At 41.1% G+C, this 25,110-nt stretch overlaps 1 protein-coding gene and 1 long non-coding RNA gene across 3 annotated transcripts in view; one reads left to right on the forward strand and one right to left on the reverse strand.

Annotated features, from left to right (window-relative positions):
* PLXND1 (plexin D1) overlaps positions 1 to 25,110 on the forward strand; it is a 150,500-nt gene that overhangs the window by 39,766 nt on the left and 85,624 nt on the right. Inside the window, exons 2-8 of the mRNA XM_083491025.1 lie at positions 5,129 to 5,305; positions 9,076 to 9,207; positions 13,854 to 13,954; positions 16,073 to 16,202; positions 20,625 to 20,799; positions 22,899 to 23,007; positions 24,805 to 24,907. Coding sequence (XP_083347151.1) covers positions 5,129 to 5,305; positions 9,076 to 9,207; positions 13,854 to 13,954; positions 16,073 to 16,202; positions 20,625 to 20,799; positions 22,899 to 23,007; positions 24,805 to 24,907 — 927 coding nt within the window. The remainder of the gene's footprint in view (positions 1 to 5,128; positions 5,306 to 9,075; positions 9,208 to 13,853; positions 13,955 to 16,072; positions 16,203 to 20,624; positions 20,800 to 22,898; positions 23,008 to 24,804; positions 24,908 to 25,110) is intronic.
* The window catches only part of LOC310702235, a 124,395-nt gene that overhangs the window by 1,719 nt on the left and 97,566 nt on the right, over positions 1 to 25,110 (reverse strand). The gene's annotated exons all lie outside the window — the stretch shown is intronic.

The following is a 25,110-nucleotide window of genomic DNA, read 5'->3' on the forward strand; positions in this document are numbered from 1 at the left end:
GCAGGAGACAATTTTTTTTCTCTATCTGAAGGTTGTCCTTTTTTTCCTATAGAAAGGAATGGGAGAGAGTGAGAATGTATTGGGGAGAACTGTGGAGGTGAAGCCAAATATGTGCTCTGATCCAGACATCACTTGGTCTCAGCTCAACGCACATAAGATCTGATGTATACCTCTGACTGAGGTTCCTCCAAGCTTTGGAGTTTATCTTCCTCTGCCCATTATATCTAGTACATGCAGGGAAATGAAATGTAGATTATTATATAGATTTGAATTAGAAACAGCCCTCCTGGCTCTTGATATGTTTACGATGAGGCATGAAAGTTGTCCTCTACAGCATTCAAAGAAGAAATCTAGACCTTCTAGTTCAGGAAACAATTATCTTCACCAGTGGTTGCCAAATCCAAGACTGTTAAATAAAGAAAGCAGCTGTTCCTGCCTCTCCCAAGGGCCTTCCATACTCTCATTTTCTGAAAAGGCCATGTGCATTTGTTTCCAATTTGTAGTGTGCTGTCTGCGTGTGTTTTGCCTAGGTATAACTTTTGTTACAGGGATATCTCATTTCAGAGCGATATGTGCTGTTTTATATACAGACAGCCTCCACCATTGTACTGATTGCAAAGAAATGTTGCGTTTGGAAAGGATTCACTTGTTGAACCCATTTCTGGTGTGGAAGAAACACACTTTCTGGTGCCTGGTATTACAAAAGCATCAGCCTCCCCTGCTTGGTACGGCAGAATTCACAAAAATTGCTGACGTATATAAGAATCAATATACTTATCCATGGACAACCTTTTGCATTCTGTAGTTAAGAACACATTGCTTATCCTGGTTTTTGGCTCATTTTTCCATTTCATAGAAAGGAGTTGTGCTGTCAAAGTACTTGAATCAGTTCAGTTGCATGGACTACAAGGGACTAATCAACTATCATTAGTATGGGGAGCCGGCATAAAGTATGCTGGTTTAAATTAAGCCCGGGTAAGGTATTCTGATCGAAATGCTGTTCAGGAGTGAGGCTACTGCTAACTAATCTGGCCCAAGCCTGGCAGAGGGAAAACAAACCTTTAAAATAATTTGATTCGCACCTCCTTTTTGCTGGTGTACATCCCATCAGGATGCCGGAGCACATGGCTGAGCTGAATGGAGTTAGGATTCACTATCAGTCGCCCTTGCTCAGTCCTCTGCCCTGCCATTCCCCCATTTTCCATCCTTCAGTGTTGCTCCAGCTTCCCTAACCTCAGCTGAGCCATATGAAGGAGTTAAACCAGCATAACTCCATCTGAGCTGGGATGAGGGATTTACGCCAGTGTATAGTCTAGCTCAGGCATAGGCAAACTTGGCCCTCCAGATGTTTTGGGACTACAGTTCCCATCATCCCTGACCACTGGTCCTGTTAGCTAGGAATCATGGGAGTTGTAGTACCAAAACATATGAAGGCCGAGTTTGCCTATGCTTAGTCTAGCTGTTCCAGTTTGATCCTAACTCACTCATCCAGGAGATATTTTGTTTGGATTGCTCCCTTATTCTGATCTATAGCCATTAACTGTACAGTGGTACCTCGGGTTACATACGCTTCAGGTTACATACGCTTCAGGTTACAGACTCCGCTAACCCAGAAATATTACCTCAGGTTAAGAACTTTGCTTCAGGATGAGAACAGAAATCGTGCAGCAGGGGCACAGCGGCAGCAGGGGGCCCCATTAGCTAAAGTGGTGCTTCAGGTTAAGAACAGTTTCGGGTTAAGAACAGACATCCAGAACGAATTAAGTTCTTAACCCGAGGTACCACTATACTTGAGTATCTGTAGTTTATATTTAGTGGCAACGACTTTGATTCAGATATCACTATGAGAGAGACCTAGGAATTTGACTTAAAATATGTACAATGGAACCTCGGTTGTTGAACGTAATCTGTTCTGGAAGACCGTTTGACTTCTGAAACATTTGACAACCGAGGCAAAATTGCCAGTCATCAAAATTCATTGAAAAAATGGAGAAATGCGCCTCGGGAGCCATTCGACTTCTGAGGTGCGTTCGAAAATGTCAGCGTTCGGGTTCTGAATTGTTCAGCTTTCGAAGCGTTCAACAATCAAAGTTCCATTGTATAAGTAGACTAAATTGGGGAAGGACTATTAAATAAGAAAAATGAAAGGGATGTACATAGTAAAAACCAATTGTGTTGCCCAATTACAGGAAGAAATAAAAGCATTGCTTCAGAGATGGGGTTGGATTTTTGTTTTTCATAGCATTTAATAATGCAGAGCTGCAAAATACATTTTGCAGAGATCCTCATATTTGTAACACATTATCTCTTCTGTTTGGTCTCTAATAAACCATGCCATATAGTTGAGCCTATGTTAGTCTTTCTTGGCACTTGTTCTCAGCATAAAAGGTTTTTAAATCAGCCCTTTCCATCTTGCCTTAGTGTGGCTTACAAAGTCAGTTAACTCCTGGCCTAATGCCTTTGCAGGATAGGGGAGAATGACCAGACATAGTGTTCATTAATTTGGATAAAGCATAACCTTCAGTTTGTGGCAACAAATTTGCATTTGCGTGCTAATGAAGAGAGAAGCTCCGAAAACAGGTTTGCAACTCTTCAATTCTGCCTTGGCAATGGTTCGAGATCAAAACAGATGATAAGAGGTGCATTTGATCAAGGAGAACATTATAGGTCACTATTTCCATACTTGCTTAAGTGCATCTAAAGGCTGTGAAGACCTATGGGGGATACTGCCTGCCCATCCGTTAGTCCTAGTCCACTCAGGACCTCCATACACACTGCCCAGGCTTGTGCCCTCAGGAGGGCACTTTGGTGTTGCTAACACAGCGGTTTAACTCCATCCTGGAGGTGCACTCCATGGATGACAACACTTACTTTCATCTGTAAAGAACAACTCCAAGGGAATGTTCTGAATGGGAATTGTTTATCACCATACCTGCTTAATCAAATATGATTTTGTGTTTCAGTTCCTTAGGAACAATAACACCCTGAAGCCAAAACCCCAGATCTATTAAAATTTGCAGTGAAAATGGCAAAACCAATCTCCCTCTGAAAATGACCCATTCAGAGGCGACCTGGTGGGATTGTCCTATTTGATTTGCATCCTTGGGGGGCGGGATCCTTAACCCCAGGATCAACCCGGATGGCCTATCAGGCAGCATTCAGGTTGACTGATTCGGGATACATACCCAATGTCTGTGCCCAAACCGATTTACATCTGAATCAATAAAGCTGTGGCCATCTCAATCCCAAGATGATTGCTGCTTCAGCACTTCGGAACCCATCTCCCCAGCGACCTCCAACCTGCTGTGCTTGTGTTTGCAACTTAGCCTCAAGTCCTTGTTTGGACAGCATGCTAAACCAAACCTTTCCCTTGCTCAGCAACAAGGACCAAGCAGAGCAAAGTGGCAGCAAACTCCCCTTGGGGAGTCCAAGCATTTGCACGATCTTGCTAAGCCAAAGTTTGGGTTAGTGTGTTGTGTAAACCAGGACATTGACTTTAATAATAGCAGGCTGAAATTTAGTGTCTTTTTGAATTGGGGTGCAGTTTTAACATGGAAAGCAGAGAGTTTTCAGCAAGTATATGACCCAAGTCCTTTATTGGCCATTCCACTAGTGTGAATCCTTCTATGATTCATCTCGTGTGTTTCTTCAACATGCACCGTTTCCTTGCTCAGAATCTCTGACCATCTCCTGCTAGACAGCCTGTGACGGCTGGCCAAAAACATTGATAAGTTGTGCAGGAGTCTTCTGTTTAGAGTCTGTTAAGTTGCTGCATTTTCCATGCTCAGTTAGAACAATTCTGTAAGCCATCAAAACAAAACAGAGCTATGAAGAAAAAAAAGTTGCATATTACTCATTTGTTTCTAGTCCGAGGACTTTATTTTAAATTTACTTGTAGCATACACTGAAGTGCTGTTTTTTACTTAAATGGTATCTGAGCAGATTCTGAGATTAGCAGTGCAGCTGTTATTAGTTTTTATTTTCAGTGCTGCAACCTTTATTGCTTTGTTCTTTTTAAAAAAGCAACTTTGGCAAGGTTAATATTTCTTGCCTTGGAATTCAGGAAACTACTCTTACCTGAAAGATACTGACATTGCTTGTTTTCATTCCTTAAATGGACCTTGAGCCTAAAGTGCAGTAGGATAGCTATAATCCTACTGAGAAGCATGAGTTCAGAGGAGTTTATTCAATATGCTGAGGATTTCAACCTAAAACCATTGGAAGGAAATGTTAAGGGAATTAGGTTGCTTAACTTCAGTAATATTGCAGTGTTGTAAAGATATATGCAAATTTGCCAAACATAGAGGACAGAATATTTACATATGTTTAAGTCAGGGAGATAAAAAAGCCACCTGCAAGTGTGACAAAGAATAAAACCCTGTAGACTTATACAAATAATGATACGATAACCTGTTTAGTCTTTTCTCTGCATTGCATCCTGCCTGTGAGAGCAAGTGCATTTGGTGCTGATGAATTCATGTATAAGGCCACTGTTTTCCCCCATGGACTTTATGAATTTCGAGAAAATCCATCAGTGTCATGAGACTACGATACAATTTATCGGGCAAGCTATTTTGGTGACAGATTATGCAGATCTGTATTACACCAAACACTCTTTCAAACAGAAGTAGAAGATCAATCATTTTCAACTATGATTACATTAAGGCAGACAGTGATGTTCACTTTTGATAGTATTCCTGCTTTTATGGTTTTATGACCTTTTCATTTCCTACGTTACTGTTTTCTGTAATCATGTTCTAATTGTTTTATTCTTGTAAATGGCCCTGGGATGGCCTAAAAATACCTGTAATAAATAGATGGTAAGAAAAAAGAAGCCTCAAGATAAAACCCTTGACATTATATATGCTCAATACCTATCTTGCATAGTAGTGTTATGTGGGGGAAGCAGGAAATATAGAACATGAAAAATAGATATGTCTCTGTTTGGGAACATTGTGAAGTAATACAAAAATTGCTTCCCCTGAGGAATCTCAGCACACCCACCCACCCCTGAGGCCACCTCCATTGCATTGTCTGCAATGCAGAGTGCAGGGGATGCAAAAACCAAATACAGATACCTACAGTGTCCCAATAGTTATTTACTAATGTACCTTTCCCCCCTTTTCAGTTGCAACCAGAACAGTTGGACTGTGGAGCAGCGCATCTCCAGCATCCATTGTCAATCCTGCAACCTATCAAGGCCAGGCCAGTGTTCACTTCGCCAGGACTTACATCAGTAGCTGTCACCAGTGTCAATAATTACACAGTTGTATTTCTGGGAACAGCCAATGGAAGACTGCTCAAGGTAAAACTTAACAGTAGTAACCAAATGGACTTCGTAGTTAATAATCAGTATATATTTACATGGTGAAATGCTTGACAATAAGTAACCACCTTTGGAAAGCTGTTTTTTAAATTGCCACCTCACCTTTATGTAGCTATCATGCTTAGTAAATTGAGTCAGGCTGGCTCAGTTCCTGAATGACTGACTGCCAAGGAGCTCCTGAATCAGAAGGAAGTGGTTTTAATGATTCATCTCCCTTCTAATGTTATGGGACGCTAAAGAACCGAAGGCATGGTTTTTCAGAGAAAAGACAGAAGAAGTCCTGAGTGCTTGTGGTTGTTAAAGATTTCATGGTGCTTTTTTGTAAACAATAAAATTGCTAATTTGTGCACTTTGGCTAAATAACAGTTTGTGCAACTGTACTTTCTAAACCCCAAATTCCCCAGCCACTTTCTTTGCATGTACAGTCATATTTGATTGTCTGACTGTTTCTCTTGAAAGTTTAAGATCAATTGAATTTCAGTTGCATTTTCCACCAAACTGTACTGTTCCAAACAGGCTGATTAAGCACTGTTTAATGTGCTATCAGTGCTAAACAGTAGATAAGCACCGAACATTATGATTATCTGCAATGCCAATTATCTGGCTCGTTCAGCTCTAGCTTGTCTGTTAATCAGAGTTATCCTAGGGCATTTGCTTTCTGTACTAGCTGTTCTTTTTTTATCTCATAGGTGGCTGCAGGGATGTTATGAGGTCTGCTGAGTGATATTTAAGTGTTTGAAATCCCTGTATGGGAGGAACTGGGTGATCATGAAAGGCTGATATGACTGTCTGAACAACTTGGGTTAGCATTTGTGAAATGATGGCTTGTGATAGATCCTCACAACAATAGAATTCTTTATTATTATTTCTTAAATTTGTATACTGCCCTAAACCTGTAGATTTCAGGTGTGGAGTGTAGAAATTTCCTTCATCATAAACTGGTGGTTTTATTTCCTATCCAAGCAAGGAACTCGGCCTGCCTGTGGCAGTTTAATATCTGGGGGAAATTAAAACAATACGCACACTGCCTTACCATTGACCATTCAGTTTGCTTTTGTGTCTTTGGCAGTCAAGGCCTGTTTTGAAGGGGGTGGGACTGCAGGCTGCATGTCATGTCATTGCTGTGGTAGCCAATGCAGCAGACCTTTATTCTTAGTGATTGCCATCTTTGTGTGTCAGCTGGCAGGAGATAAGAGTGGGAGAGTCCAGTCCAGGCATGATGCTGCCCAGAAGTCACTCTTGCATTGGAGTGAATTGCAGTTTCCCAGCAACGGGGTAGATGATGTCATCAGCCTGGGGAGGCTGCTCTAGGAATCTCTACAGCTCTTTCATCATGCAAATAAATTTTGCCTGACTGCTGCTGGAGGTTTATCACATATTTCTTAGACTACAGTTGGTCCAGGCTGAGTTTTCTTCACTCCCCTTGTTATTCAGCTGTTAGCCTTCCACTGCAGTTCTTCCACCCTTCCCTAAGTCTTTCATTCAGTCATGGACCACGATAGCTCTTGTGCCGTGACCCATTCAGTAATGTCTCAAACAAAATGCTTCCATAGAGTGTTCATCAACCTTGGGTCCCCAGATGTTATTGGACTACAACCCCCACCATTCACAGCCAGCTGAACCAATGTCCAGGGATGGTAGGAGCTGTAGTCTAACAATATCTTGAGAACCCATATTTGAAGAACAGAGCTGGACAACTGCTTAAGTGAGCCTAATGATAACTGTGTTCAGTTCAGAGTTAAAAGCATCTTGACAAAGCACTGTGGGCATAAGTGTGCTGATGCAGCACACTTGATCAGACTACTGATGATGAAATTAAAGAATTCATACTTGTGCAATGTAAGATTGGCGTGTTAATCCATGATTCTGTTAATTTAAACAGGAAACTCCCTCACTTGACAAGCGCACTGCACAGGCTTTCATTCTACAATAAAGAAGCAACTGGATGTTGGTTTTAAATTGCATAGTGATATACAATATCTACTAATTCTTAACTTTTAATCAGCATTTGAGGCTACAGTGCAATCAAGATGTCATTTAATATATTGTAGAAATAAATGCCCATACTTGAAGTGTTATGGCACAGCTTTTAGTTATTAACAACTTCCTCATATGAAATGCTCCCTGTCTTGATTGGCACTTGTAAAAAAGCACATAGAGAGATACACCCTCCATTTTGAATAAATATTCCCTGATTGGTCCCCGGTATTGCTAAGCTGGAGAAGAGACGTAAACCAATGCATGTGATATGCCCGTTTCATCTGTGTCAAAACAATACATCAGGGGCCAAGATTTAAGGCACTATAATTGTCTTCAAGCCATGAACAGCCACCAGCTGCAATAACCACAGTGGGTGTATGCCCACTTGCCAAAGCAAGGTTCAGTATTGGCCAATCAGAGTAGTCATTCAGTGGAGCTGCTACAATTGATGAGATGCCGACCATTAAGAAAAGGAAAGGGCATTATTAGAAACCTGTTTTATATCAGTCTGGAGATAATAACACATAATGTAGAATATTAGATCAGAAGAGAGGGAGGACAGAAGGGAATCCAATTTCTTTGCTTTACAAATGTTCCTAGCAGGAAGGTGGGAAAGATCTCAGAGGTCCTCTGTTTTGACATTGGCCCAGAGGCACAGGCTACACAGCAGAGTGGCAGGCAGCCGGCATCAGAGCCAGCTCCATAGGGCAGTCGGTGCAGATTCATTCCTTACAGAGCTTGTATTCACACAATAGTAACAGATCTGCTTCCATTATCATATCAGAAAAGGCAGCCTTATCTGCTGAACCTCCATTAGAGAAAGGCTCCTGGCTGCTCTTTGCTGGGATAATTTGCTCAGATAGCTATAATCTAATTCTGCTACACAGCTGCTGCTGCACCACCACCCGCTTTTTTATATATATACCTTAGGGGCTCCTTGTTACTTGGCATTGCATACAGAATACTTGGTGTGAGTTATAATTCAGGTTTCCCATCCAAGACAAGACAGTATAAAAGGGCATAAGCAATGTTCAGCCAGCTCCCCAAGCAGCAATTATGATTTCCTATCACATAGGGAATTAATCTGATCCGGTAAGTTATAAAGTACACCGCAGAGGGGCATTTTACAAGGGCCATTATCAATGGCATATTCAAGAGATTCATTAATGGATAAGCAGTATGTGTAAAGCCTCCGTGCTTCTGGGGTTAGTGTTGCAGCAGCAGGGTTTCCGTGTCTGGTTTGCAGCGAATCTGCGCGTGACTTTTGCTTCACTGCACCCTGTAAGCGAGTGGGTGCAGCAAACTACAATCTCTGGCTTTAGCAATACATCAGAACTGGGGATTGTGGTTTGTTACACTCCAAATAAATCATGATGTTGAGCTAAAGTGGCTTTGGATGTAATTCTAAGCAAGGGGTGGAAAATCCTTTTGGCCCAGTGGGACAGATACTTATCAGTCCCCAACCCACAGCCAACTTTGGCAGGTGAGCAGGACAATCCATCTTTCAAGTACCTGATGTCATTGTTGGTGTGGTTTGGGGAAAACAGCTAATAGTATTACAGTCTGAGTCCCCCCCCCCCTTTTTAAACTTTTGGGCTATTCTTCATTTTAAAAACTGGTTTATTGAATCATCAAACACACAGTAATACTATGTTAATTCATGCTAACTGTTCAATTAATAACTTTCAAGTTTCTATAAACAATGATTCCCTTTCTTCATCCAAAAAACCCAAAGTGGTGGTCTTATGAAATATTTATTTCCCTGGCAGATTAATCTGAACAGTTCTATGGAGGAGATAAGCAGGGAGTCAATTACTGTGGCTTATGGTGAACCTGTCCATCCCATCATGCAGTTTGATCCTTCTGACTCCAGCTACCTGTATCTAATGACTTCCCACCAGGTAAGACTCCTTTACAGACATACCTTCTCAGTGCCATTAGGTGAGTACGGAGGAATAAACAGTGTTCTGGAGATGAGGTGATTTTTTAAAAAAGTTGTAGAAGTTTTGATTCTAATCAATGAACAAGTTATGTTCATGCCCCTTTTATATGACTAATACTTTTGGGGTTTTCATGGGTGTACAGGTCTATGCCAAGAGATTTTTTTAAAACAAATAATCCTGTAAATAAATATTTTCGGAATATTTGTCTGCTTTAATAACTTGGTATTAAATACCTTGTTGTTAAAAAGATAAGTCTCTTGGTAGAAACCTGTACACCCATGGAAACCCTAAAAGTATAAATTATATAAAAGGGGCTTATACATAACTTGTTCATTGATTAGAATCAAATGCTTTGAGGCAGTGGTTTTCAATCAGTGTGCCATGGCACCCTGGGGTGCCTTGAATGATGGTCAGGGGTGCTGCAGGCAACACTGGCCTCTGGCCTTCTTTCCTTACCTCCCTCCTCTGATGCCTTCTCATATTTCTACCTCCCAAAGGCTTGCACAGCTGTTAGTTGCAGCAACCCTGGCTCCAAGCTCAGCAGGCGAATGGTGCCTCTGGGGCTGGTCAGAGGGTGCTGGTTGCCAAGAGCTGAGGTGGCCTCGGAATAACCAAGCAAATGGGCAAGGGAGCCCAGCCAGCCAGTCCGCCAGCCCTTGCTGTGGGGAATAGACAGACAAGTCCCAGGCCCCTGTTGGGCAGCGTGAGGAGGTGCCTCTCTTTGGGGTGGGGGGGAGGAAAGCTCAGAGACCAGGGTGGCCGCCCAGAGGACTCTCAAGGAGAGGAGGCTGAGGAAACACCCCACAAAGGAGGGTGTAAAAAAAGGGTGAGAAGCTGTTAGCTCTGCAGGCAAGAGGTGACACAACTGGGCTCCTGAGCCCCACAGGAGTGCCTCAGAAAGAACGTAGTTGGTCAAGGGAGCCATGGACTCAAAAAGGTTGAAAACCTCTGCTTTGGGGCATCACAAAAATGCACAACAAAATGTTAACAAGACTTCACATTTTGTTATCAGTATTGATCTTATGGAATGTTAATATTATTTAGGATAATTTCACTCTGTCTCTTTAAAGGACTTTAAAGTTTTATCTGTGTTGTTCATTCTGCATTTGGATTTTCCTGAAAGCTGAATGATAGTCCTTCCTTCCTTCCTTCCTTCCTTCCTTCCTTCCTTCCTTCCTTCCTTCCTTCCTTTCCTATCTATAGTGAAAGCAAAATAATAATTATCTAGGTATCACTGAATTTCCACCACAATTTTGCCTAGAGTTTAAAGTTGTCACTACTGGAGATTTTCTCAGTACACAGTTGTACCTAATTTATTGGATACCACAGTGCATGAGCGAGAACTATTCAGCATATAAAGTGTTCTTTTCTTGTATAATTATTCCCTTCCTGTTGCCTTTAAACTGCCTAGTTGAAGAGAAACTCAAGTTTGGTATGTGCTCCAGTCATCAATGGTGCAAGCTACATTCATTCTTAATCTACTGAAACAGATGTGCAACCAATAATTTTGTACTTGGTATTTAAACTTTCCAGCTGCAATTCCCTACAGAATATCCATATATCACTGTACAGACTCTTACAAGATTCTTTTTGGGATAATATATCATGCCATTACTGTATCCCATTAGCGTTAACAAATCAAAATGGTTTACCTAGGATAGGCCTTATCATTCCGTCAAGCACACTAAGTCTGCAAGGCATCAGGTGATATAATTTGTCTCTTCTCTGGCTAACTTGGTTCTGTTTCCTTTTCTCCAGAGGTATTTAGCTTTGGGGAAATTTGTTTAGGCAAGGTAAGAGGGTGTTCCGAACAATATGTCAAAAGTTTCACTTAATCTACACAAGCCATAGCTATGGTTTGAAATTACATAATGTACCAGCCTTGCTGAAGTTATGCAGGTTTGGGTTGGGTCAAGCAATGCTGAATAGACCTCGTGGTAGCCCTAGTACTGTTAAGTACCTAGGTACCAATTTGTGTATTTTTAAAGTTGGCATTTTGAAATGGACTTTGTCACATAGAGGCAACCAGTGCACATCCCACAAAAATATGATGATGGAAGTGATTATAAGGATGTTCTCTAGCCTACTCTTCCTTGAATATTTCCATCCCAGACTGGGGAAGATAGGTATTACATGATACTTCACCAAAGTCTGGCTGTGCAACCAATCTGGCTAAATCCTGAACCAGATCATGCTGATTTGTGCCTGGTACAAGTTGGCTCAAAGCAACTATACATTGCTACAGAGTCGGCCAGATGGAGCCATATTGATTTGTAGCAATTTGTTCTGATCCAGAGTTTAAAACATTCTCCAAAAAAGGTAGATAGATTGTCTCTGAAGTATTGCATTTTCTAATTACACGATTAGGATTCCTGAGTCCAGATTAGGTCAGATCAGGTCTGGATAGATTTCTGCCAAATCAGGGAGGGATCAGGGAAACTTTACACCAGGCATCCCCAAACTCAGCCCTCCAGATGTTTGGGGACTACAACTCCCATCATCCCTAGCTAACAGGGATGATGGGATGATGGGAATTGTAGTCCCAAAACATCTGGAGGACCGAGTTTGGGGGTGTCTGCTTTACACAGACCTACATGGAAGTGTTGGTCAGTATTATTGTCAGCAGCATTCTGCACTACCCAATGTTTTGGTTTTTCACCTTTCAGCAAAAACTTCCAGAGCAGTTTACATAAAGAAATACAGAAACAATCAAATTAGAAATAAAACAGCCTAGGAGTCATAACAACAGAAGAACTAAAAGGCATTGAATTGATCCTGCAACTTTCTTAAGGATGCCGTTTTCAGTAATAAGAAATCTAGACTTTTTTTCTTTTCAGGCATCTTGACAATCTTCTCTTGTTCAGATCTTAATGTTCTGCATATAGAAGAGAAATACCATCTTTTAAGTAAAAACGTATAGATTTATTGCCTTACTCATCCAAAATTCCTCAACTGGGAAACAGCACTGGAATAGAATATTTAAAACAACAGAAGAACACACTGAACTGTCACTGCCATTTCCATCTTAGATGCTTCTACAGAAACTTAGCCCACAGAAATGCTCTTGCAAGACTTCTCAGAATTCCTCTGCTCTGTTTTTTTAATGAGTTTCCAGGAATGGGGATTTCTTAGATTAAATACAGAGCTGCTCCAGGGTGTGTGGGGGAATGGGGAGGCTAAATTTGGCCAAATTAGCTTAGCTGGAGGCCATCCTTTTAATGCAGTACCTGTACCAACAGCAGCAGTCCCCAGTGGTGCTCAGGCAGCAGACAACAGCTGGCTGGCATCTTCATGCTCACCCAGAAGCCCCTTTGCAGGGAGTCACTGAGCCTATAAAACTTTTAAAAATTGGTTAGCTTGGGCAGCACATAAGCTAAAGTTGGCATGATACGGAGAAGAATTGCATGGCCTTTGTGCAAGAAGGACACATAAATTTGTGAAACATTCCATATTTTTCAAGCTAGGAGTCAGAGTGCTCTCTACTGAGCACACAGTGAATGGGTAAGAGTTGCACTTATGAAGCTGCTGTCTACTATAGATGTAAGGAGGTTAGAGAGGGAGATTGCAGGCTAAGGATTAGGAGGAAGACAGAAAAGAAAGTTAAAATGTTTTAGTCAATATTAGTGATGTTCTGTATTTCTTAAAACAAAGTTAAAATGTTATGAGACATGAATAACGGGTGGACGTTTCACTTGGTGAGAGTAAGCACTTCCATTACTTGATCTTAGAGTAAAGATTTTGGTTATAAATCCACCTGTGTGTGGGATTGCTCTATGTGATGCATAAAGTTTAAATCTCAGAATTTTCAGAGGGGTGAGGTGGCGGCAGCAGGTGGAGGGGAGATTGTAGTGAAACACAAAAGAGGAGACTGGACGCTTACTCCTTCCTGGGTGGGCGCCTGTTGCGGCTCTCGCACTCGGCCACCATCCCCGGGCAATGAGAACAGAGCACACATGGCCAGGCGGCCATTAGGGAAATTCCTCCGGCCACCAGGACATCCGGCTGAAGTTCCTGCCTGCTGCAGCATCTCAAATGGGCCAGTCAGTGGCCTCCCTAGTGGGTGTGCCTCACATGCTGATAGGGCATTGGCTGCACTCCTGCCCTCGGCGAGGCATAAAAGCCGACAGCGCAAAACACAAAAGAGAAGAATGCACTTGTCTGCTGATTCACCCTAGGGCCCATACTTGCTATAGATGACCCTGGGAATAACCAATCGCTCATTTATTTATGCAACCTTGTATAAATCTGGTTGTAGGTGTAAGAGATAATTCCCAACTGGGAATATCACACAGGAGAGAAGGCTTTCTCCTAGGAGGTCAGATTTGGACCCAAGTGAGGAATTTATAGCTCATTAGCTTGTTCTGGGGCCTGTCTCTAAAAACTGCTAGGATTGCTAACACTTTCTCCTTAAAGGTCTCTTGCAGCAGAGTGTTCTGTCATGATCTATGCTAATAGTTAAAGACCTCTGTGGTGGCAGTAACCTATGACATAAAACAATAATGTTAATAAACTGTGGTTTCCTTCTTTCCTATTAACAGATGAGTGCCTCTCTGAAAGCTTTTTTATAAAAAATATTATTCTCTTGGACTTTTGTTATTATGCAGATAGCCCGTGTGAAAGTAGCTGCCTGTGATCAATATACCACATGTACAGAGTGCTTGGCTGCAGCCGATGCTTACTGTGGATGGTGCACCTTGGAGACCAGGTGGGTATTTTTGTACACTACATGCCTCTTAGTAATAGGCTGCTCTGTGCAGAAAATAATTGTCTGTTGTTGAGGGAAATCACTAGTCTTTTTTATTTCATTACTCTGCTTCTGCTCTTTTGACAAGATTAGGGTTGTTTGATAGCAGTCTTCAAAAGTCATTTCTAATTTTAATAGCTCATTTTGAAGAAATCATTGCCATGGCTGAAACCTAAGCATTCAAAAGCCATTTAAAAGATATTTTGTAAACAAGGTACACTTTTCACAAGTGTAATTTCATAATTCATAATTCAAACACATAATTGTTTATAGAAAAAAAATTAATACTTTACAAAATAAACATTATGAGATGCTGAGTTTGACAAGAATAAAAAGCATCTCTAATTAAAATCAGTATAGAAGTGCTTTGTCATCTGTATTTCTATTATCGTACCGTAAAATAGAAGATCTATGAAGAGACCTTTCAAGGTCCTATTCAAGTGGCTTCCATTAAGCAGGGGACCAAAATCCTAGGAACATTTCTTTGATAACACATATACCTGAAAATTAAGATTATTTTAAAACATGTTGCTAGGTAATATTTTGAAGGGACAACATAGGACTAAATGGCCGAGTGTTCTTTCTTTTTTCCTTTGTCAAATACAATGTTCACTGTAACCATGGGATTCATGAGTGAAGCTAACAGGATTACACCACCCCTTGGGAAAATGATAAGAGTATTTTACAACTGAATATTGTTGGTCTTATTCTGAGCACAGTACCTACAATCAGGTCATGTGCAATCTGTAGTCTTGAAAATAATAATTTTATTTTTTTAAGTAAGTTTGTCAGCTATAGGTCTTGAAAACATGAAATCAGCATCCCCCGCCCCGAGAACTGAACTAATGGTCCCAAGTTAATGGTTTAGCAGAGGGAGCAAAGTCAGCCATAGGCTATTTATTACGGGCAATCACCATGTCCCAGAACAACATATCCTCATAAAACCCTGCAATTCTCTAAGCTGTAAAATAGTCTGATGAACAAGAATAAGCTAGATAGCTCTGCCCTACTTGCCAAACATTAGATCAAAGTTTTTTCCTAAGGCTGTGCAGAAGGACATGGAAGGGAGAGTGCCTGCCTTGCCCATCAGAGCATGTGTGGAATGAATTTCCCTCCAGCACCGAAAGGAAGATCTCTAGAAGGTTCTGTAGGTGGAGAACCTAATCATGCAACTTCATGGAAGACCACTTGAAGAATGTCAATTGGAGATTAGCAACAGCTCTTTATTTTTACTGCCACACACTTATGTGTGGTTTTGAATGGTTCAAAAACTGGCCAAGCTCACCCAACTTCACATAGGTTGCTAGTTTGCCACATCATAGGAACATAAGACGTTGCCGTCTACTGAGTGAGACGATTGGCCAGTCTGGTTCAATATTGTCAACCCTGATTGGCACCAGCTCTCCAGGGTTTCAGGCAAGAGTCTCTCCCACTTGGGGATTGAACTTTGGACCTGCTGCATGCCAAGCCTAGATGCTCTACCACTGAGCTATGGCACTTCCCCTTCAGGAGTAATGCTACAACTAATAAGAATCCTGCCGCTCTCTCAAGCCTTTCCTAACTCAATCATAGGAGCAAAAGACTAAACAGAAGTATTTATAGGAAACAAGCCAGAACGTAGTAAAGATAACCAAGGCAGAACAATCAATTTAGTTTGCTGGAACAATATATTTATTTTAAGGGAAAATCTGATAAAACAGAAATAGAACATGCAGGGGAGGGGGAGAAAGTAATTTTCAAGGCTAGCTGATACACTGTCTCCTCTGAGTCTGCTAAGCCAACATAGTTCAAAAGCTTACTTTCTCGTTTCCATGGGTTTGTGAGTCGATTTTTCAGCATCCGATACAGAAAAAGAGTATGTGGAAAACACAAGGAAAGCATAATGTGTGAAGTATCTCTCAATTTTGTCTCTTGTGGACTTGGGTGTTGAAGCTAAATTGTTTATATCATGGAGATCATGTTGATTATATAAAATGGATGCTAGCGCCGTGAAAAATATGAGGAGGGTTGCAGTTCTCCCAGCAACATTATTAATAATTTTGAGGGTCTGGGGTCATGACTGTTTTTTAATTGTTTTAGGTGTTCCCTGCAACATGAGTGCGCTAATTCTTCTGAACCCAATTTCTGGATAAGTGCCAGCGAAGGAGTGCAGCAGTGTCCGTCAATGACCATACTGCCCTCTGAAATAAACATTGAGAAGGAGAACAAAGTATGTCAAATGAGAATTGTGCTATTTGTTGATATCGTGTCATAAGCAGCGGGATTTATTCCAAACCATTCTAAGTGGAACCTGCAAAAAAAATAAATGGTGTGATGCTCAGGGTTCCAAACAGCCAGGAAACACCACTCCTTTCCCTCTCTGCCCCAATTTTCTATCCCCACTTCAACTGTCAGCATCCCGCTGCCGCTAAGCATGTTCAGTCTCCATTGGGCTGTTTTGGAGGGTCTGCCCCATTAGGCTCCCCCCCCCCCGAGACTTTTGTACTTTGCAAACTTTTTGTTTTCCTGAGCCTGCAGATACAATCCTCTTGTGGGTGGGTTGTGCTGTTTTGGTTGCATAATGACCCAAGCCACCTCTGAGCTTCAGAAATTATGAGGGAAAGCAGGACCTTCAGCAAAACATTGCAGTGCATAGAGTGCTTTGGTTTCACTGTTCCAGCCAGCCATGCCCTCTTTCAGAATACTTCCATTTCATCGCGGTTTCCTTTTCTTCTCCACGACAGCATTCCGTGGCGACTGAGTATGCTCCACCCTCATGAAACTGTTTCACCCCTTTTTTCCTCCCTCAGGTATTTTCCATAAATACTTTTATCTACACCTGTAAACCATGGGGTTTCCACAACCCTGCAGGAGCCATAATCACACCAGCAACTGAGTTTGCTATTATTGGAAGAACAGAACTTTGCAATCTGACTTTTATGTATGCTGGTAGGCATACATCACTTGGCTTTGTTGTTATCAGACTTCAGGTGCAGCCAGGGGCATCTTCAACTGTGTGCATTTTAAATAGATGTCACCAGCGGTGCTCTCCAACAAAATTACCACAGCTTGTTCTTTCATTCTGTACCCCTCCCCATTTTTGTCACTTTCCGCCCCCATCAGTCTGTCAGTGTTCCATGCACTTTGAGTATACTGAGTCCTCCATTTCTTTCCTCCTATGTTTTTTCCTCATTTGGGGGGGGGGGGATTGGGTTTTTTGTGAGAGGCACCCATCCTCCCACAGTATCCAACCTACTTGAAATTATTTGTTTTATCCATGAGTTTCCATGGTTTCTCTTTGCTACCGTATTGGCTCGAACATAAGCTTTTTTTTTCCAAATTCCGACCATGAAAAGTTAAAGTGCATCTTAAATTTGTGACCTTACAAAAATTGGCTTTTACAATATCGTTGCTGAAACACACATACGGTAAAACGGAACGGGTGTGAACGCCTGCGGAATTTTAAGGGAGCGGCTTATATTCGGGTATTGTATTTTTTTCTTTTCCCCCCTTGAATTTTAAAGGTGCAGCTTATATTCAGGTGCAGCTTATATTTGGGCCAATACGGTACATCCTTGGGGACATTTTAAAAAAAGGCTTCTCAGTATGAACCAGGAAGTGACCTTTCTTGACAGTGTGATGATTGTATCCTTTATGGGTTGTATCTGACTAAGTGAAACTCAGAGCACACCCTCATGGAAATCAATTGACCTAAGCTGGACTACTCTGAGTTAGAACTAATCAGATTCTGAGTAGGGAGTAGGGATTGACAGTATCGGACTCCGTTCCATCTGCCCCCTCCACCCCCACACATCCCACCCCCATTGTTTTTCTTCTCAGTCTCTCAGTGCTTCAAGCCACTGAGTTCTCATGGGGCTGTTTGAGGAGTCTTCTTCTTTTTTCTTTTTAAAGAGTTTTTGAGCAACTGCAAACCTTGGGGTTACCACAGGTCTGCTATTGCATCACCCTTTTGCATGGACAGTACAATTTTGACTACAGAATGGTGCACATTTCAAGACTTGAATCACTATTAGAAGGAATGTTTGCCATGTTACCTCCTCTGAAAGTTGAGACAGCATTGGTAATTTTGGATTTTTTGACTCTGTGAAGCAGCAATTTCATTCAAAATATTGCACCTATGGAATCAAGTAGTCATTGGGGATATCAGTGTCGTCAGTGTGTTTTCAATGTCGTCCCTGTGCAAGGAGGAACTGGCTTAACATACCACTCAGGCCAAGTCTAAGGAGAGTACTACCTGAACACAAAAGGCTGAACCAGTTGAACTGATGAAAAATTGAAGTTTAAACATTCAGAATACCTATTTGCACACAAACATCAGTTTGATATTTCAGAGTTAAAATGGTTTTTCACTTTTTTGAAGCCTTTCGTCAAATCATTCCCCAAGATTTCCTTTCTGCTGAAGAAACTATGCCTAAATGATGATTGGTTCTATGTGGTAATATAATTATTCATAACATAATATAATTGTGATAATGGGCCACTTTTAGCTAATGTGCAAATAACTCTGGGTGTGCATTCCGCTGAACTCAGTGGGGATTTCTTCTGAGTAGTTACGTGCAGGATTGTACTGTTAATGACACAAGGCCAGTACTGTGGTACATTTCACTGGACGAAGAGTGTAGATGCCTTTAGCACTGAATGCTAAGCAGACTTGAATTTATTTATGTTTAAGAACAGCATCATCTGCACTTCCCTAGAGTTTGAGGGGAATATGGTTTGAATGACAAATCCAAAGACCTTTGCTGGTTGCCAGTAAACTGCAGAAGATCTTTGTTCAACTTCTGTCATTCCTCTCTGGAGATCAGGATTAGCTTACTATAAGAGCCAGTAAATAATTAAACCATTTCCCCTAGAAACCTCTAACCCTTTACACAACTGCATTAATAATGTTAAAATAAACCAACAAACATTCACTTAAAGTTTATTTTTTAGGACTAGTAAGCTACTGCTTCCTGGCTCTTCAGTAAAAAGCACACAATGGAAATTATGTTAAGTAATACATTTAGCTTAATCTTTCAGCTTTGAATTTGTGAAATAGTTCTGTTGCACCGATCAGGTGGGGTGAATTACATTATGCCACCGGATTGTGTACTAGTAGAACAGATTTATTGATCACACTCCTTTTCAGTTGCACTTGGTTAGCCACCACTGAAATGCTACAGCACCACACCAGAACAGGTTGCTTTGCTGCACTACATCCCCTCTCCCAAGACTAGAGCTTTGCCCCCTTGGGAATTATGTGGCGTACAGTGTGGCGTTTTTCAGTCCCACTTTTCACTGGTTCTAAAAGGGAGGTTCACGCAACACACCAAGACAGAGGGGTGAGGATGGTTACAAGACCTCATGCGTCAGTTCTTCCCCACTGATGTGCACCTTGGTCATTCCTCCATCCTGTGGCTTGCGTAGAATGAGTGGTATAGGAAAGGGCTTTCCGCAAGTACTGTCTGATGTACACAGAGCTCAGCATTGGAAAGGACCCCGATTGAACCAAAGTACCCTACATAGAGAAGTTCTATCCATGAACATCAGTATCTGGGAAGCATCCTTTTCTTACACCATCCAAATATGCAGACATCAGGGAAGTGTTTCTGCTGTGTGCACTGACAGCAAGAGGTGTGGCCATTGTGCATGGGCAAAGGGGTGGATTTGGTACACGTGATTCCATTACACTTGATAAGCAAAGCTGTTACACAACTGTTACAACTGGCTGGGGAGAGTCCACACAATATTTTTGCTGCTTATTGAGGCTATAGGTTGTATCCAGCATTGGTCTTACACATAGTAGATTAATTGAAATGAATGAACCTGATTAATAGATATGTTACTTCCAATGGGTGTACTCTCAATAAATGTAGTAGGATGCAACTATGTATGTTGTCTGTGTGTGTGTATATAATTTGTATATTAATATTGTTGCAAAACACTTCAGGGCTTTTTAAAAGGAAAAATGTTTATGCTAATTAATTGGAAAATAAATTTAAATAAATATACTTTTTTGTCCCTAAGCAAAATGTTTCTACTAGAGCCAGGGCTTTTTCGGCTGCAGCTCCAACCTGGTGGAACGCTCTGTCACAAGAGACAAGGGCCCTGCAGGACTTGACATCTTTCCGCAGGGCCTGCAAGACAGAGCTGTTCCACCAGGCCTTTGGTTAGGGCACAGCCTGACTCCCTCCTTTGGCAATCTTTACAATACTTTAGTCTATGGTTGCCATCAATTTTGATTTTAATTAATTCTTATGATGTTTTATAATGGTGCACTATTTTAGTGTTGTTAGCCGCCCTGAGCCCGGCTTCGGCTGGGGAGGGCGGGATATAAATAAAATTTATTATTATTATTATTATTACTAACTCCTTTTTCAAAATGTCTGAATAGAAATTGCAATAAAAACCTAAGAGAAAGCAATGTTACTAGCCAAGAGTAAATCTCCTTCATTGACTGCTTATTACCTTTCTGAAAGATGTACTAGTTTAGCCATGCTTTCCATACATTATTTTCCAGCTGACAAATATTATGCAAAATGAAAAATCAATTGTAGCCATTTGTTTCCTAAACCAGATAGTCAATGCAATTCAAAATTCTGTGTCCCTTTTTTGTTTGTAGCAATAACTCAATATTTTTTGTCTGTATTAGGGCATGATAATCCAAATAAATGGGAATATTCCAAGTTTGAATGGAATGGAGATGTCTTGCAATTATGGAAATAATATATCCACTGTAGCTAAAGTTGCTGCCCACTCTTGGAGCCAGTTTGTTTATTGCAATTTTCTTCCTAGAGAAAAATATCCAGCCTTCCCATACAATCAAGGTATGTAACAAAGAATAGAGGCAACATGCTTTTAAAAAAATGAGAGCAGTAGTGACTTTGACTTAGAAACTCCACTATTTCCATAGTCATTCATATTTATTTGATATGGAAAACTGGGTTACTGCATGAAATGTGTGTGTGTGTTCATTTATGTGTGAGCATTATCAAGGAAATATTGAAGTCCTCATGTGTACTACCTTGGTAGGTTTTGGCCACAATCCTATGAACTCTGTAACAACAACAGCAACATGTTGCCAGGGGAAAACACATTATCTGCTACCTTGCTATATCATGCAGGTTCAGACAATTCCTTTTTGAAGATCCAGTATGACTTTGGATACATGGTGGTTGTCACAGAGTCCTCAGGTTGAATATCACTATAGATGCATGGTAGAGAAGGATGTGCATATTTGTTCCTAAATCATTCAAATAGTATAAGTGCATATAAGAACCAGTTCATGGTGATAAGCCCACCACAAGCATGGTGTTAAGTCTTAGGCGTGTTCATATATGTCTTGAATATATTGGAATTTGCAGCTCACCATCTCCTGTCAAATATAAATCAACCCAGGAAGTACTGAGCTGTGATTTCGGCACATGCTAGAGCATCTGCAACACCAGCCTTGGTGGGAGAAAAAAGTCTCAATTAATGGTGACTTCATTTGTCATCGCCATATCCAAATGGTGGTATGGATTCCCTCTGGCCTTAGCAACCACCTCTTTCCTCCATCTGGTATTGATTGCTGGACCTTGACAATTCATGAATGCCACACTTGTGCATTATGCTGCAATTTTCCATATGCCAGACACCTGTAAAGTTCTGCGGGGAACTGCCAGCCTTTCCCCCTCAGCGCAGCAGCGCCTGTGTCTTCAACAGCTGTGTGATTAGCAGAAATTCTGCAGGAGAAGCATTTCCAGACATGCAAAGCCATTGGGAAAAGCTTTACCTGCTGATTAACTGCTTGCCATGTGGCTTTCTGCTCATTAGCCAGCAGTTGCCAAGCACGGTTTGTCGGTCTAAATGTGGCCTAGTTCTAATCACTTGTAATACTTTGCAACTCTGTGCTTAACAGAAATAGTATATTGTATCTTGTGGGTGTTTTTGGTACTCTGATGTTGAATAAGTAATTGTGTAGAATTTTGTATCCTAACTTCTTGAGTACGGCACATGAACTTTGCCACAATGAACCAAGTCAGATGATTACCTTATTTCTGTAAAATAAATCTCTGCGACCTTCAAATTGGATGATTCCCTGGGCATCCTGTTAGTGTAGACATGTGTGGAAGATAAAATGCTTCAGAACTTATGAAATGTTTTCTTACTAATGCGTTATTTTCTCACAGGTGTGTTAATGTTTGGTACCAAATTTTCCTTCATCCTGAAAAAGTTGCCCATGGGGCCCCTCCAGACTGGCATTTTATTGCAAGTCTATTCTGTAACATGGTCTTGACACAATAATAGTAGTGGTGGATTTATCCTGCTTTATTAGTTGTTCTGCAGTGCTTCCCCAATTACGGCCTGGAGGAACTATAGTGCAACAAGCACAGGACAAAAAACCCACCCCAGAATATTTGGGGTATGAGAGGTTATGGGATTTTATCAGCAGGTTATTGAAAATGCATTGACTAGAAAGGAAGCAGTATGAGTTTCTCAGAACATTTGCAGGCATAAATAGTATTGAAAGTGAGATCACATATGACCTACCTAATAGCATCATGAGCACAAATCATCATGAATGTGCAATAAAAGGGGGTTACATGACAAAAGCAGAACCCTGCAGCTTTCTTTGTTCTATATGTTACATGCCCCCCCAAATTTCCTCCAGGAAACACAAATTCCACTGCTAACATCAGTGTTACACACCACCCCCTTGTTGTGTGACTACCTAGTTTGGAGAAATAGTGTTGAAAGCTGTAATTTTAAGTGAAGAGAAACTTTTGAGTTTGGGGGGTAGGGCAAACTTAGGACTTGCCTTCCCCTGGGAAAAGAAACAGTTTTGAGACAACCCGCCCAGGCATTTATCTTGTCTTGAAAGCTTAGAAAAATATAAAAGCAACTCTCTTGTGATCTGTTATATTTTGGCTTGTTTTCCCCCCAGATCATGTGATTGTTCAAACCGCTGTACAGGTCAACGGCAAAAATATTGTGTGGGCCAATTTCACCATCTATGATTGCAAGAGAACTGGAAACATTTATCCAAAGACAGCGTAAGTGATCTCATGGTCCGTAAATTACAGTGGAGGGGAGATGGCAGCTTGCTGACAAACAGTAGGTTGCTTGGCTATGACTTGCATCAGAATCTGACACTGGGAAACCCTTTTCGTGTTTTGTTTTGTTTTTGGTAGGGGAGAGATTGTGAATTAGGTAGTCCTAAAAAAAAAAAGTACATTCATCACCCAGGAGCAATTATTGTAGAGGGTTAACTAAGCAGGAACCACTTAGTTGTCAACCAGATATTTTAGACCCTGGGCAGGATTTGGCAGGGAAGTCTGTGCAGCTTGCCAAGATTCACAGAGAAAGGGTCTTAGAGCATTTCAGACCATCTGGACAATTTTGACGGCTTTTGGCATTTTTTCCTTTCAAGTTTCTTAAACGTGCTTAATATTTTATTTCATTTTATCTGAAAGCTTTAGCGTTAACCCTCAGAACTCTGCTTGATTTCCAGGAGATAAAGTCTACGTATTAATAGACTGATCAGTCTATTGTAAAACAAAATACAATTTCCCAGGATTCAGTAAACATAGTGAGCATGAAGGTTATGCAGCTCATGGAGCTGTGGAAACAACTAGGTGTTAGCTTGTCAGGCCTGGTTTTTCTTCCACGCGCCACTGCCACTATCCCTAGGAAGTTCTCTTCCATGTGCTTGCAGATCATGCTCTTTAACCAATCAATCTTTGGAGACAACTTTTAGGAATAGTTACAGCAGTATGTGAAATGGCATTACTTCAGTAAAATTTCAAGAGCCGATCAACTGTTCTGTTGACTGGATTATCAGCCCCGGAGTTGGACACAGTTGGTTCCCCAAGTATAACCATCCCTTTTGTTTTGTTTATAGGAAGGGGGATATATTCTGCAGGTAGCATCAAAGGAAACAGTAATTAAGGGATGTGAAGAGGCAGTTGTGGATGTGCAAAGTTAAAAGGATATGGGTTTTGAAGGCAGTATAGAGTTAATGACTTAGGGGAACAGATTCACTCTTCTTCTAGAATAATCTGATTGCTTGGGTCAGCATTGAAAGCATGTCAGTATCATGCTTTCAGCATACCCATGCTAAGAAATGTTTTGTTGATGCAAGAATGTTATTCATGCTCACATATGGTCTTGTTGCCTCGATTTGAGAAATGCTGATTAAGACCTACATTACGATTGGACTGTTAGTGTATACTTTGCAGCCAATCAAACTGATCTTTTCGAAACTAAAGGTTTAGATTCTTACCTACCACTCTGCAAAATATCCCCCAAAGCTGAAAAGTCACTATCACTAGCTAATATCATGCATGAACTACAAGGCACAGGATAAAATTTTACAACTCATGTTGGCAGGTCAGACAGGATTGCCGCAATGTTAACACTGGACTAAAGATTTCTTTATCTAATAGTAAAATAGTCCCGAGAGGGAGCAACGGTGGTGGTGTTGAGTCTTTACTCAGAGCAAGTTTGGGTTGCTGCTTTTCAATGGCAAAGTTGCCTCTATGCAATGGTGGAAGTCGTATTTATTGAAGAAAGTTATTCCTGAAAAACAATAAGGGAAGTAGCTCAAAACCAGATGTTATATTAGCTCTCTGGTCCGTGGATTAAGTGGAATGGCAGAAGAGCAGTTTCTGGGCCTTCTCACCAGGGGGGAAAATGGAGTGTTAGACTTTTAAAAACCTTCAGTGGAAGGACTTGCCACAAGGCCATAATGAAGAGTCTGCAGACTTGCAACAGAAATTTAGCTCCGGACAGGAGTCTATAACCTGCCCTGGTGTGGATTAGTAAGTGTACATACTTTTTATGCATTTCAGATGTATCACCTGCCTCTCGGCTAAATGGAAGTGTTACTGGTGCACTAGAAAATACACCTGTGTCTCCAATTCAACTGAATGTGAGGACTCAATACAGATGAATGTAAGCACATAACACTGATAGTTCATCATACTTCTTTGTTTTAATGACACTAGGGTTCTTTTTCTCCTTGTCTGGTAGAAATTTGAGGACCTTGTTTTTTCAAATCTTACAGAGTATGGTGTGCATAAACATTGCGTATTGTGGTGGTGGTGACGTTTTGAAGGACAAGGTCAGGCTCCCTCAAACTCAGCCCTCCAGATGTT

The sequence above is a fragment of the Podarcis liolepis genome, assembly GCF_965112155.1.
Source record: "Podarcis liolepis genome assembly, chromosome: 2".
Taxonomy (NCBI): Eukaryota; Metazoa; Chordata; class Lepidosauria; order Squamata; family Lacertidae; genus Podarcis; species Podarcis liolepis.